The sequence below is a fragment of the Canis lupus genome, chromosome 4 (assembly GCF_048164855.1).
Source record: "Canis lupus baileyi chromosome 4, mCanLup2.hap1, whole genome shotgun sequence".
NCBI lineage: Eukaryota > Metazoa > Chordata > Mammalia > Carnivora > Canidae > Canis > Canis lupus.
The window spans coordinates 53,487,018-53,502,472 of NC_132841.1; the positions used below are offsets into that span (position 1 = coordinate 53,487,018).

Genomic DNA, 15,455 nt, shown 5'->3' on the forward strand with positions numbered 1-15,455 from the left:
AAAAGAAAGTAATGCCAGACTTAGTTTAGTCCTTTGGAGAGACATGTTGACTGGTGGTTCAGACTATAGGCTTAGAGCCAGAGAGCAACTTTGATTCTTCCTGGCTGTGTCACCTTGGGCGATTACTTAACCTCCCTGAGACCCTTTCCGCATATATAAAATGGAGATTAAAAATGTATCTACCTTGGGGATTTGTGAGGACTTAAAGAATTCACAGGAAGCTCTAAGTACTGTGCCTGGCTCCCAGTACGGGGCCCAGGCATTGACCAGGGATGAGTATCTTCAACTGATATTCCCAAAACAGCCTTTCCCACTGCAGTGAGGGTGTGGCTGTGAACACTACCATAAGGACTCTCTTGGCAGCCGCATCCCTCCAGAGATCAGGGACCAACCCCCCAGCACCAGACAAACCAGTTTAATTGTTCCATGTCCAAGGAAGGCCAAGACACAAGTATCAAGTAAACATGGTCAGAGGTCTTTATTCTTGACCCTGCAGCCCACACTCTCAGGGCCCTTAGATTACTGCCATTCTCAAGATCCAACATATTGCATTGATTTTAGTTACAGACAGAAATACACATTCATTAAAAGCCAGGGATTTGAGGCTGGAAGTGCAAGAAGCCAGCCTGTCAGTCAGACGGGCCCTTGGAGCATCAAGGCCAGCAAGAGTCTGGCCCAGGTTTGGCTGTGCTTAGGGCGTGGAACACAGTTTTGGGGTTATAAGGGGAGGCTCTGCACCCACTTGGGGGCTGAGGACCAAGCCTTCCCTCTTTATAGATACACTGGCTCTCTTCCTTCCCTTCCAATGGTGTGTCTACCAACTCCCATATCCTGGAGCCAGAAAGAAGGCAGGAAGGAAATCATCTTTCTCCAGCTGCTCTTGTTTTTTGAATGCTTCTGGCCAATGTGAGGAGACTAAAGACAGTCCCCAAAACAGATGGTGTTGGAGCAGTCACGACCTGCTGTTTCTCAGGGTGTCGGGGACTTGGCGGCAATCTGATCAACAGCCAGAACTCCCCCCACGCCAAGCTTACACCCCACTTGGTCACTGAAGTTCAGAGCTGATCCTACTGCTCAAGCCTCTAAGGCCATTACAGTCCAGAAACTACCCAGAGCCCTTTCCACCCGGGTTCTTGGTTGGGCACCAGAGTAAACACAGGAGTCAGCCCCAGGTTTCTAGAGGCCTATGGCTGCATTCTGCCAAATCCTGACTCGGCTCCTCCTTCTCGCCATCTCCCCAGATCCTATTTTGGTTTACTCCTTGAGGAAAAGGAAAGTTCATTCTGCCAAATGCTAGCTTGACAGCCAGACTACTTTTAAAAGCACTGAAAATGCTGTTCTCTTTCCAGAGAAATGAAACACTGGGTTGGACCAGCAGAGCATGGCTGTGGAGTATCTTTTGTTGTGTTCTTGTCATTTTGTTTTGAGTCCTAAGGTAATTGCCTGAATGTCCCAATGACGACTCCTTAGGATATAGAGAGAGACGGAAGGAGGTGGGGGATGGAGTGGAGTGGACAGAAACTAAGATGGTGACCTCCAGGCTGGAGCGCTCGGGGAACGGGGCTGGTAGAAATGTTCCCTGAGACATCAGGTGGTTTTCACAGTAAGAAGGTCAGCTGAGGTCATGCTTTTGTCTCCAAAGAGGAAGTGGCAAAAGCAGCAAGACGTCCCACATTAATTGTTGGCTCTGGATGGGGAGGCATGATGAATTGCTCTCTGGGCCTCTGGGAGTGGGAAGCAGCTGCAGTTCGTCCTTGGGCCGAGGAAGGGGATTCAGTCTCAGGAGAACTAGTGCTAGGGATTTCCTGACAACCAGCATCTCAGGGAAGTTCTTGGCCTCTGCTACATTCAACGGGTCAAATTCTCTCTTCTTCTCAACAACACGAAGATGGCGCTGAGGAAACAAGTGGGAAGGGAGGTCCAGGGGACCTGCTGGCACCAACAGAAAGTAGGGTATTTGGTCACTGAGGCTGTATCCATGAAGTTCTGCCGCCACCACTCACTGGGTAGGGATTTTCCTTCTGGAAACAGTGATGAGGTATAAACGAACATCTCAAGAGAAGAGAGCCCATTGGTAACAGTTGTGGTGAAAATGACCAGGTGCCTCTGAACTTGAGAGGTCAGGCTGTACCGTAGAGCTCATCTCCTCACTCATGTATTCCAAGCCTTAAGAATGGATTATAAATACTTTGGGCTTCTCTTCTGGTGATGGGGTGCTGGAAAGTTCTATATTATCCACAAGGACATTCTTGTCTTCTAGTCGAATGACAGTGGGCTCAGGGGTGGGAGATGGGGTTGGGTTTTTGTGCATGTGGGGCAAGCTGGTCTGGCTGATGTCCAGGTCTTTAAAAGCGTGAAGCATGAACACACCCAGAATGATGGTGACAAAGCCAGAGAGGGTGCCCACAATGTCCACTGCAGACATGCTGTACCATTCCTTGAAGAGGATGATGGAGGAGGTAACCACCACCGTGGTGAAAAAGACATAGTAGATGGGGAACACCAAGGAGGTATTAAAAATGTCTAGCGCCCTGTTGAGGAAGTTGACCTGAGTGCTGAGAGAAAGTGCCAGGATGAGGGACAGAATGTAGGGGAGGGGGTGCCGCACAACTGGCATCCCCTGGAAGAAGTTCTTTATGGTGATGCCCAGACCCTTGACAGCAGACACGGAGAAGGCCCCGATCACAGAGCAGATGATGATGTAAACGAGGATATTCCTTTGTCCATAGCGGGGGGCGATGACGAAGATGAGGATGAGGCACAGCACCAGCAGAAGCACAGCAAACACGATGTACCCTTCAGGAGGGGTGGAAAATAGATAATTGGAGCTGTAGAGGATGCAAGTAGTTTCTAGAGCCCTCCACCCACGGTAATGGGATATTAGCACTAAGGGTTGGGCTCTGAAGTCAGACAGACCTGAGTTCCAGTCCCACGTGACAACTTCTTAATAATTCGGGCAGGGGATTAATTACACCACAAGACTTCCATTTCCTCATTTGTAAAACAGGGCTAATAAGAGGACCTTCCTCATAGATCTTTTTTGGGGGGATTAAATGAGATAATACACGCTACAAGACTACGTCGTCCCCCCACTCATCCCCAGTGTGATGGTGTTTGGACAGAGGCCCTTGGAAGGTGATTTAGGTCATGAGGGGGTGCCCCCATGAATGGGGTTAGTATCCCTATAAAAGGGACCCCAGAGAGCTCCCCCACCCCTTCCACCATGTGAGGACACTGAGAGAAGATGGCCATTTGGGAACCAAATCTACCAGGGCCTTGATCTTGGACTTCCTGGCCTCTAGAACTGTAAGAAGGAAAATTCTGTTGTTTATAAGCCACCCAGTCTATGGTACTCTGTTATAGCAGCCTGAACAGGCCAGGACAAGGCATAGAATGTATTTAGAACCACGCCTGGCCCATAATAAACACACGATAAATGGCATCAATCAATACACAGCAGGCTGGGAAGCCTGTGAGCTAACCCTGGGACCAGCCCCCCCACCTCTCCTTCATTGGCTTTCTTCTCCTCCTGGTGGCAGCACCTGGCACGGTCAGCACGCAGCTAGGCCTTCCCTGTGGCTCATCCCCCAGTGCCTGCCAGCTCACAGGGCCTTGGAGCCTACCTGTGTCTTTCATCTTGGCAGCCATCTCAACTACGGTGGCGACCTTCTCTTCCTCAGGGGCGTGTATCACCATCACTGTGCTGCCGGCCACACAGATCACACAGCCCAGCTTCCCCAGCAGATTCAGACTCTCTCCCAGGAAGTAGGAGGACAGGATGGCACTGCATGTGGAAATGGGAGAGAGGGATTAGCAGCCGTGCCTGCCCCAGTGTCCTGAAGGGGAAAGGGGGCTGAGCAAGCATTCATGGAGAAGAACAGGTCAGGACTCACCACACCCCTCCTCAAAGTGTTTGAAATAGAAACTTGATGGGAGGGTTCCAGCGTGTGCCGGAGGAATCGACATACATGTGGACTTCTTTCATTTTAGAGACAAAAAGCCTCCCTAAATAGAAGGTCAGAAAAGCCCTTCGAGGCATTCTTGTCTAACTTCCCACCCGATGAGCACATCTTCCCTTAACATTATGAACAGATTGCTGTCAGGCTTGGCTTGTATACCTCTGATGGCAAGCAACTCACCCCTTCCCAAGGCAAGTGAATCTATTATAGACTTATTCTGGTCACCAAAAATATGACAACTTCTACTCATTATCCTATTCCTATTCCTTGAGTCATACAGAACACATCGATTCCTTCTTCCATTTGTATCCAATAATATAAACAACTATAATGACAATTACAGGCACTACGTCTTGGGCATGTATTATGTATTAGGTATTATGCTACAAATTTTCTACTTATTATATTTCATTAACATCCCACAACTCTTCGAGAAGTAAAATATACTATCCTCATTTTATAGATGAGAAAACTGAGTCTTGTAGAAGTTAACATAACTAGGCAAGGTTATACAACAGGTGAGTAGCAGGGCCAGGATTTTAGCTGAATTTCTGTCTAATTATAAAGCCTATGGGTTTTCCTCTATACCTCATTGAAGAGAATTCCTATGACTTCCCTGAGTTTTCTCTTTTCTGGCCCGAACACCTCCAGTTTCTTGCTAGTGATACCATTTTCATTCTCCTCACATTCTCAGATGAGGTGGCAGAGGTAGGGGAAGAAGGGAGGCAAATTGGGCAGGACAGGTATGCTCACAGGGCAGGTTTCTGTTTCTTTATAAAGGGAACATTAGCTTAGGGTAAAAAGCATTTGGCTGATCCAGGACTGAATTACTCCCCCAAAATTCTTGTTTAAGGTATCGAGAGAGAGGGGATTGATGTCCAAGCTCCTTTGACTGTATTCCATCTATCCTCTAAAACTACCACAAACATTTGCATTCAGGAGAGTCTGGGGACATTAGCCCAGGCTGAGGTCACATGATGGAGGATTTCCTACCTCTCCCAACTTCCTGGGAGTGGGGATTTGTACATTAATCAGATATGTGATAGTGGTATCACAGCTTCATCAGCCAACTGTGTAATGTGAGTCATGGTTCTGTTTGGTTTTGATTGTGTAAATGTTACAAAATTGTCATCAAGAGGATAAAACAAAACAGGGAATTATGGGGGCTGGGTATGGTTGGCTGTAATATACCTAGGCTCCCAGGTTAAGCCAATAATCACAGCCAGCTTCAAATGGGGCTCCAAGACCCCCACAGAGGAACTATGCTCATAGTTCAAGAAGAATGGGGCAATGGGAAGCACACACATTTCGTTCTTGAAGCAATGCCTTCAGGTAGGGGTTATTAGCATCCCCACTGAGCAGATGGGGAAGTTGAGGCTTAGAGTAGTGAAGTGACTGGCCCATGGTAATATAGATACTAAGTGGCAGAGCTTAAGGTTAGAACTCAGGGAGCGCTGGTCTCCAGCTCATGCTTCTCAACTTGCATGTTGTGTCCACTGAGACACCAAAAGACTGACATGAGACATTCAACATGGTGGCAGTGGAAGCCCTTACAACCAGCTTGGGCTTGGTCTGCCCCGCTATTGGCCAGTCATTTGAGGGGATGCTAGAACAGGTGGCTGCAAACAATCCAAGGATCAGGGGCTCTGATCAGCACGGTGCCTCTCTCTGGGAGCTGGAACCAACTCAGGTCCCTGGTTGCAAGTGGCAGTTGACCCCACTTGCAGATCTAGCCCTCAACAAACTGAATATAGGAAGGAGGCAGAGACAGCGTGAGAGGTGACAACAACCTTATGAGGACACTCAGTGCTCCCAAAGGTGTGACGACTGTTGCAGGAGCAAATGCATAGGCCCCAAAGTTGGCGACTTCTCCAGCAGCCACTAGGAAATAAAGAGAGAAAACAGGCTAGCGTGGTTTCAATGAACCATCTGCAGCCCAAATTAACCTGGGCAGAGACAGCATCATTCAGTGATCAACCGTTCACAGAATCCCAGGCCAGCATTCCCTCAAGTCTTGATCCTTACTCTTTCCCCCTGGTGAATCTGGTCAGAAGGTCAGGTCCAGACCAGCCTGATCAAATCCTTCCATTTTAAAGATAGGCGAGTGAGACCTAGTGTCGAAGGTCACGTGACAAGTTTGTGGAAGGATGCCTTCTTGTTCTTGAGGCATCCTGGCTTCTAGTTCAGGTCACAGTTGAGTGTACCTTGGGGACTGCCAATGTTTGGTCTGGATCTATAAGTTCTAGAAAGTGTTAATTACCAAATAAAGAAACATTTAGTTACTGATTCTCCAAGTAGCAGTTGGTCATGAGCCATCTGTCGCAGAGGAACTGTGTCTAGCCTAGACCGGTGGGCAGGTGGTGAGAAAGTATGACATTCCCAAGTAGCCGAATTCTCCACCTTTGAGTTTCCAGTTTGCAGACTCCTCCTACAAGTGCATTTCCTGTCTCTCCTGTAGAGAATGACCTGGGTGTGCCCTTTGAAAGTAGAAGATGAATGTGATAGCCCTGGCTAGGACTGGGACCTGACTTATAAATAGAAAGCTGGCTAAATTTCCATTCAAAAGAATTAGGGTTTTGAAAGCCAGACAGGATGGGTGGAAAGCCAGGGAAATGTGTGAATGTGCAAATTTAAGGAAACCATAAGTGGCAGACCAGCCTGGTTCTAAGTGAGCCAACACATTGCCTGTGGAATGGGAAAACTGGCTGAGGAGACCCAGCCTCTACCATGTGGAAGTCCCAACAGACTCCAACCGGCAGTGATGACTCTCTCCATGTCAAGGGAAGTTGAGAAATTACACCTTTATCATTAGCAGCTCTCTACAAACCCCGCTGGGAATACGTGTTTCCTGGCTGAAGGACTGACCAACTTTGGGTGGAGAATGTGATCTGATATATACAGAAAATGCTCTGCCTGCAAAGATGCCAAGGATTTCCCCCTTGAGAATCTGGGCCTCAGATTCACACTTTGTGCAATGAAGACAGAAAAAACGCATCCACCTCTCCTTTCATCTCCGCCTCTACCCTCAATGGGTCAGTGTCGTTAGGAAAGAACCCACTTACTGGTGAGGAATCCAGCCCACCACATTGCATCCTTCAGGTAGCCATACCCTCCGTCCACTGTAGAAAAGAATGGACACAAAGTTAGAGCTTGGCCATGCTTTCTCAGGCACCTTTCCTATGTCTACCTTCACTCCCTAATCTCGAAGTGTTAAATACATGTTCACTGTGGTTAGTCCTCTGGGCTTGCCTCTGGGTCCCTTCCTGGGTGAATTTATCCATTCTCAAAGTTTTAAATACCATCTTTACATGAGTGTCACATATGTATACTGAGCCTTTCGATGTACATCCGATTGCTTACTTGACATCTCCTGGATCTCTCACAGGCATCCCAAACTCTGTCCTAAATAGAACTCTTGATTCTAAATGCTCCCCACCCATCTACCAAATGAAACTCAGTAAGTGGCACCTCTATGTACCTCGTTGCTTAAGCCAGAAACCAGGAAACTACCCTTGACTCTCCTACTCCTCTACCTTCTGAATTCCATCCATCCTGCTGATTCCCTCTCCAAAGAGCATCTCACATGTGTCCACTCCACTACCATCTCGCCACCCCGATTCCAAGGCACAACCACCTCTGGCCCAGTGTGAGGCAATAGCCTCCTATGGTTCATCTGGTTACACTCTCATCATCCCTTTATAACCCATTTCCTCATAGCAACCAATGGTCTCTTAAGAATGTAAATCATATTGTTACTCCTCAGTTTGTAGCAGGCCAATGGCTTCCAAATACTCTTGGGATAAAGACCAAAATCCTCAACAAGCCAGTTCATAGTTTTGACCCTGTTCATGTTTCCAAAGGCATCTCTTGCCATACTTGTCATTACTATCTAGCCACTCAGGTTTTCTTTTAGTTCCTCCAAAATGATGAGCTCTTTTTGGCCTTAGGACCCTTGCATGTGCTTTTCTGTGTTGGGGAAAGTCTTCTTAACAACATTTACTTCTATCTACACTCTCTACAGGACTTTGCTCGAATGTTGCTTCCCTTGAAATGCCCTCCCTGACTCCCTATCTCTGTTATTTCCCCCTTGGGATTCTCCTTCATCACACCCAAATCTTCTCCCTAATGACACTCATTTATAATTTGAGTTCATGTATTTATTTTCTGGCATTTCTCCCACTAAAATGGAGGCAGTATGAGGCCTGGAATTGTGTTTGCTTGGTTCACACGGTAGACTTTCAAACACTTGTCCAGAGGTAAAGGACAGAGCAGAAAAGACCACTGATCCTGACTTCCTCCCCGCTCCTCCCAGCTCTCCATTTAGGTGGCACCTGGCTCTAGAGCTGGGTATCCAACTGTCTGCTTGGCCCTTCACTTAGATTAACAGTAGTGCCGATACTCGTGCTGACTCTGTCCCAAGCCTCTTGGTAAACATGCTCCCTATCTTTTTTTTTTTTTTAAAGATTTTATTGATTTATTCATGATAGTTACACAGAGAGAGACAGAGAGGCAGAGACACAGGCAGAGGGAGAAGCAGGCTCCATGCAGGGAGCCCATTGTGGGACTTGATCCCAGGTCTCCAGGATCGCACCCCGGGCCAAAGGCAGGCGCCAAACCGCTGCACCACCCAGGGATCCCAACATGCTCCCTATCTTCTCAATAATCCTAATGGCTGGAACTGTTCAGAACCCCATTTTACAGATGAGGAGACTGAGACACTTCCCCTGTCCAGGATCACATCACCAGGAATTAAAGAGCTGGAATTGGAACCTGGGGAGTGTGCTTCCAAAGCAGTGTCCCACAGAACACTAAACTGAACACGTCCCAACTTGAACCATCATCTTCCCATAAACCTGCTCGTCCTGAATTCTTCATCTCTGAAAACAGCACCCTCATCTCCCCAGTTGCTCAAGTGAGAAAGCTGAGTCAGTCTCGCCTCTGTCTCTACCCTCCCCTTGGAGCCAGTCAACACCAAGCCCAGTAAGTTCTACCTTCGAAGGCTATCTCTGGACTCCCCACTGTCTCCGTTCCCACTGCAACTCCCCTGGCCCAAGTTCTGCTGTCTCTCTTCCCTAACTGGTCTCCTAGGTGTCAGTCTTGTCCCCTAATCCATTGCCCACCCAGCAACCAGGAATCTTTTCAGATCCTAAATTGAACTGTCTTTCTCCTGTGTAAAACCTTTGTCACTTACAGTTGCACCCAAACCCTGTGGCGCAGCTCCTAAGACCCTTCGAGATCTGGCCCCTCCCCCAACTCTTTCCACTGCCCTGTGCTCCAACCAGCCTGAACTCTTTCAGCTTCACTCATGCTCTCTCACCTCTGGGCCTTTGCACATGCTGTTCTTTCTGCCTGGAACACCACATCTTCCTCTTTTCCCCTTCATCTTGCCATCTCATTGTTTAAGTCCCACCTTCCGGATCACCTCTTATAGAAAAGCTCCCTTAACCTTCCAAGCCTGGGCATTACATGCACTCCAAATATTCCCAAAGTGTTCTGTATTTTCCCCATGATAGACAGCACGTCACACATTCTGGAACAATTGCCTGTTGACTCTCCTACATGATCAATGCCCCCATGGGACACTGTATCCCCAGGTCCAGCATGGACCTGGCATACAACAGGTATATGGTAAATGATAATTAAATGAACAAATTCTTTTACATGATTCCTTTTCTTCAAAATGGGTTCATAGATATATACCTTATTTCCAAACAAACAAATCTCTTGTGGACAGTGACTCAATAATTCTTTTGTAGCCTGTAAGGGGGCTCCATCTGAGAGGCTGTGAGGGCACACTGGTGTGTGACGATGTCCTGGTCAGAGGTGTTTGCATTCCCATTTTGCAGGAAAGTTGGGGCTTGCCTATAATGACACAGCTTGTAAGAAAAAGAACGGGACTAGATCTGGGGTTTCTGATTCTTAGCCCTGAGACTTTTCCTCATCTGTACCCTCAATTAACTGATCTTAAAGTTCTCCAGAAATGTTGGATTTTAAAAGAAGGTCTCCTGTTGGTGGATTGGATTCCCAGTGGGGTTGACAAGGAGCCTTTTGTGACCATGTAGGCCAGGCTCTCCAGCTGCCGCAGAGGCCCCCTGTAAAGGAGATTCATGGAGCTGGCTGGGGGCTCAGCCGCCTAGCACCCCATGCCCACCTTCCCTACAAGGACCTACCAGCCCGCGTGGCCCCGGAGGCCACCAGTCGCTGAAGGCCTTTCTTCTTGAGGATGACGCTGCTGCCAATGAGGAAGCTGGACAAGAAGGCCAGGCCCAGGCCAATGTAGAAGCTATAGTTCTCCCTGAACCTCTCCTTCCAGGTGTGAGAGGTGACATTGCTGGGCACTGGGGTGCTGAGGTCACTGACGATCTGGCACAGGACTTGTTGAGAGGAGCAGTATAGGCTGATCAGGGAACCTGGATGGGAAGACCATGATAAGAGAGTCATGTTGGGGGCATCTGCATGCTTGCAAAATATTAGAATTGGCTAGTGTTTCAGATCTCATACTTTAGTGGTAGTGGGCCTCTGTCTGCACAATGGGCCTCAGCCCAACAATAACAGAGATTCACGGGGTGCTTACCCCAGGCTAGGGGTTTCATTTGCATGAACTCATCCAATTTTTATAACCATCTGTCAGATAAGTGCCATCTTGAATTCTCATTTCATAGATGAGACATAGAGGTCATGAAAGGTCAGGCACCTTGCCTAAGAACACAGACTGTCTGACTCCAGAACTCCAGCACATAACCACTAAGGTGTACCGATGCTCCACACACCAAGAAGTCTCCTCCAAGTTCTCAGGCATCACCGAATCCAACCTCCCGCATTTCCCAGGAATCCCCTCCCAGCCCCTGGACCTCCAACAGCTCAGGATCACACAGGGATTTTCCCCGCCAAGAGGCCTCTTCACTTCCATATCCCTACCTCCAGCCTTAGTGGACACTCCTGACGTTAACATGAAGGAGTGAGGCTAGAGAGCCCACAGCCCCTTCCAGGCCTGAAGATAACGAAATATAAGCAGACTGTTGGTTAGAGCTGACCATTTCCGGGCCTTATTCTAAGATCTCTGGTGCCCATGGTCTGTGGCTGGGGCCTCCTTGAAGCCTCAGAGGGATCGGTGTCCCTATGACGCCACGTAGAATCTTCTTTAGCTTGCTTTCCAAGTTCTAGAGATCCTGAGAGTCAGAATCAGCCCTCATGCCCCAGAACCTGCAAACCCTTGCTGGCTCTTCTGGGCACAAACACCAAGGACCATAGGACAGACTTGGGTCTGAGGGGCAGATCCTCAGCCAGAGGAGTTAAGTGGCTCAAGTTCAGTAAAGCACCATAAAGCACAGCCAATTATCCCTCACATGATCCTCTACTCTCAGGCTTTCCATGAGCATTTCTGTCATGGAAATGGCACAGTGATCATGTGCAGGGTTTTAGTTGAAGAAACTGGGGCCCTAGTACATTTGGTGAGCTGAACAAGACTGCACTGGTGGCAAACGGGAAGCCAAACTGTTCCCAAGTCCATGTGACGCCAAAGGCCTGCTCTTCACTGCTACACACAACCCACGGAGCAGGCAGCAAGGGTGGGGGTGGGGTGGGTGGTTCATCTGGCCTCTTGCGGGTTGTTACAAATTCTGAATTCATTACCAACATTTAAAATCGGATTTTCCATGAAAACTCAGCTTTTGAGCTGCCTCCATTGACCTTATCAAGTTCACCTTCCCAGAGCCAACAACTGATTGCAGCTGAGAGTGGTTGCCCCCTGAGGACAGGCTCTTTGAAATTCCCCCAAAGTCTGTACCAGGGTCCCTTCATCCATTTTGGTTATGTGCTCAGCCTCTGTAGGCATTTGAGTTTGTGAAAACCTTCTGATTTTTCTCAAACTGTGGGTCACAAAACTACAGGCTCCTGTGCCAGGGATGTACGCCTGGGCCAGGCACTTCTCCTCAGACCAGTTAGAACTACAGGCCACTACAGCACCAGGTGTGCCCCAAAGTCCACGGTCATGCAGCTCTGGCACTGGCGTATCTGGATCAGAGAGTGGCATCTTGGTGGAATAGAGTCAGGGCAATGTTGACCTTTCTTCTATGGCACAGAAGCTCAGAACAATGGTGTTGGGAGAATCCCGAGAAGACAGCCTGCCTAACTCTCTTACTTGCGGGCAGGAGAACTGAGGCCCTGAGAAGGGGAAGGACTTCTTTGAGTCTCACAAAAACCCAGTAGCAGAGCTGGACCTGGAACCCACCAGGGGCCATCCATGTGTCTTTTGCAATGGGAGATGCCTCTTCCTGACACCTGTGTCACAATCAAGAAAGGGTAAGACAAAAAGCCATTGCCAACCCTAATCAGATTTGGTCTGACCTCTCACAGCTGTTCTTCAGTTCAGACAGTCGAGTCTGGGGAGTTCCCTGAACTCAGGAAATGAGCCAGAGCTAGGACATGGGCCAAGAAAGGTGACTCCCAAGAGGAAGGCCAATCCCATTCCCACCCCCTTCACCTACCATCCTGAAGGTGCATCTCCAGAGGTGGAGCCAAACAGTGAGCTTGCCTGTTTTGGGGAGGCCTGAGGCACCCAAGGGCACAGCACCCTCCCCTGAATTGAGTTTTCCCATGAAGACAAAAAGAAAAGGAGAGCGGGATGGTGGCCAAAGAAAATCCAATTCCGAGGAGGATGCTCATTAGACAAATGGGTGTTGGGCCTGGTGAACCCCACTTCTGTTCCAGAATATGCGAGGACCAGGGCATGAATTCTTCCCCAGGGGAAGGTGAGGCTGAAAATGGACTGCATTGTTGGACGCCAAAGCCAGCCAACACCCAAAGAGCTGGCTCTGAACACTTCACTAGAGAAAAGAAGTTCGAGAAACAAGGCTATCTGATCAGCCGCTCAATTTTAAGAGGGAGTAGCGAAGTGGAGACATACCAAGAGGAAGCATAGCAGTGGGGGTACGGGGTTTAGAATCCGATCTAGTTTTATATCCACTTCCCCCACTGCAGGAGCTTGAGCAAATTATCAGGCTTTTCAGAACCCCGGTTTCTTTCTCTCCAGAAAGGAGGCAGCAAGGTAATAATACCCACCTGCCCTCTAGAGTTAAGGGTTAAATGAGATAATGTAGGTAAAGGGCCCAGTCTGCCACCCGGTGCCTGGTAGGAATCCCTCCAGTAAAGCTCCGGGTCCTTGCTTATCCGGGGTGCGTGGGTTTGGGGTGAGGCTCTGCGCCCCCTCCCTCAGCTTTGGCGGGCCCCAGGCAGCAGCCGGACCGGGCAGGTGCTTGAACCTGCGGCAACTGTACAGAAGGAAGAGCCGGGGGAGCCCCCTCTGGCTGCCCCGGCCCCCTCCGCGCGCTGCCCCCTCCGGCGCACCCCCCCAGCTGCCCGGCTCCAGGTTGGGGAAGGGGCCAGAACCCCGTCCCCGCCCCCGCACGCACCGTTCTGGCAGCTGGCGTTGCCCGCCGGCCGCTCCATGGGCCCTGCGCGCCGCCCCCGCGCCGCCGCCTGCGCCCCGGCTCCCCGGCTCCCGGCGCCCCGGCTCCGAGCAGGTGGCCGCGACTCGCCCCGCGTGCGAGAAGCTGCCGGGTCGGCCCCAGGGGTGGAGAGAATGACGCGCCCCGGAGGGGACGGTCCCCGGGGAGGAGTCACCCCGCGTCCTGGGCGACTCCCCGGGCCGGGGGCCCCGCGCTCCAGATGCCCGCAGAGGGGCGCGCGGCTCCGGGGTGCGGAGGCTGCGGGGCTCCCCAGGGCCCAGGCGAGGGCGCGGGGCTCCCGGCGCCGCCCCTCCGCCTCGAGGGACTGCACCAGCTGCGCGGGTCACAGGGCTGCGTCCCGAGGTGGCAGAGGGGGACATTGCCTGGCCGAGGCGCAGTGGGAACGTGGGGGCCGACTGCAGCCCCGGGGGGCGGGGGGGCGAGCCCCTGGTGTTTTCCCGCCTGCCTGCCTTCCTGGCCTCCGACTTCCCTGCCTGCCCGCCTTGTTCACTCATTCAACGTAGATCTGATGTGTGCTGGACGCTGGTGCACAACAGACACTTAGTAGCAGGCGCTGAATAAACGGCCAGTACCTGTACGCGCAATGAATGGATGACAGAAGTTTGGCAAATTGAATGAGAGAAGTAAAATTCTCCTTCCAAGCGATTGGAGACCCACAGGAGTCAGATATACTCTCTGTCCCTGGAGAACCTTATATATTAATGAGAAAAACAAAATAGGATCTACTCTCTAGAAGCTGGTGTCTTCCAAATCACCCTGAAAAAAAAAACTAGTTATGGAAAGTATAGTTACTACTATGGGTAATAGTAAAAATAAATTAGAGAAACACTGTGTTGGACCTTAAAAACACTTGTAGTGCTTACTAGAGGCCAGGTGCCGTTATTAGTGCTGAAAAATCCCTGTTCATTTAATCCTCAGGACAACCGTGTGCAGTACGTATTTTTCATTATTTACAGAAAGGAAACTAAGGCGCAGTGCGATCAAGTAACTTACTGGGTTTCCCAGCTAGGAAGTGGAAGAGTGAAGAGCAAGCAAGAGAATGTTCCCAGTGGCCACACGAACAGGCCTAGCATTTTAGACTGAAATACACTCCTGCTCCTGAGTAGTGAAGATATAGGACCACCAAGGAAACAGTGGCCAGTTCTGGCAATGGTGGTCACCACCTCCTGGAGGAGGTAGCTTTTAAAAATAATTACTTATGGAGTCTTCACTATGGGACAGACCCTGTACTAAAACCTATACAGACATTATATCATTTGAGCCTCCTACGAGGTAGGGACCATTACTCTCTCCATGGTACAGATGGGGGAAAAAAAGTACTTTAAGAAAACCTTTTGGGGACACCTGGGTGGCTCAGTGGTTGAGCATCTGCCTTTGGCTCAGGGCATGATCCCGGGATCCGGAATAGAGTCCCGTATCAGACACGTTGTGGGAAGCCTGCTTCTCCCTCTGCCTGTGCCTCTGCCTGTGCCTCTCTCTCTTTCTCTCTCTGTCTTTCATGAATAAAAATAAAAACAAACAAACAAACAAACAAACAAACAAAAAACCTTTTGGTTATAAAACAACTTTAGATTCACAAAGGAGTTACAGAAATCATACAGAAAGTTCCCATAGACCTGTCACCAGGTTCCCTTAATGTTAACATTTGGTACGGGAATAGAAAAATATTTTATTACCCATATTTTAGATACTCTGAAAAACTTCCCCCCGAGGTGCCAACTAGCGAAGGAACTGGAAGTAAACAGGCTCTGCCCCCAGCCTATCCTCCCCGCCATCCTTCTCCAGCCTCAACTTATGGCCTCTGGCTGGGACACAAAGGATGGGTTCTCCCAGCATGCAGCTCCTCCTCACTTTCTGGGTGACTTTAAACAAATCACTTACTCTCCAGGAGAAACAGTTTCCTCATTTGTCAATGAGACAGCTTCTCTCTCTCTCTCTCTCTCTCTCTCTCTCTCTGTGTGTGTGTGTGAGAGAGAGAGAGAGAGAGAGACCATGGGGTTGGGGGCAAGTTAGGTAAGGAAGGGGGAAA

General features: G+C 49.6%; 1 protein-coding gene across 1 annotated transcript; it reads right to left on the reverse strand.

Moving 5' to 3' along the window:
• Window positions 1–454: 454 nt before the first annotated feature.
• NIPAL4 (NIPA like domain containing 4) lies at window positions 455–13,577 on the reverse strand. The gene is made up of 6 exons (XM_072824359.1): window positions 13,370–13,577; window positions 10,130–10,369; window positions 7,022–7,078; window positions 5,750–5,840; window positions 3,624–3,784; window positions 455–2,796 (listed from the first exon to the last, which is right to left on the reverse strand). Exons 1-6 carry the CDS (start codon window positions 13,404–13,406, stop codon window positions 2,168–2,170), a joined length of 1,215 nt encoding a protein of 404 aa, XP_072680460.1. The 5' UTR covers window positions 13,407–13,577; the 3' UTR covers window positions 455–2,167.
• Between the last annotated feature and the right edge of the window lie 1,878 nt (window positions 13,578–15,455).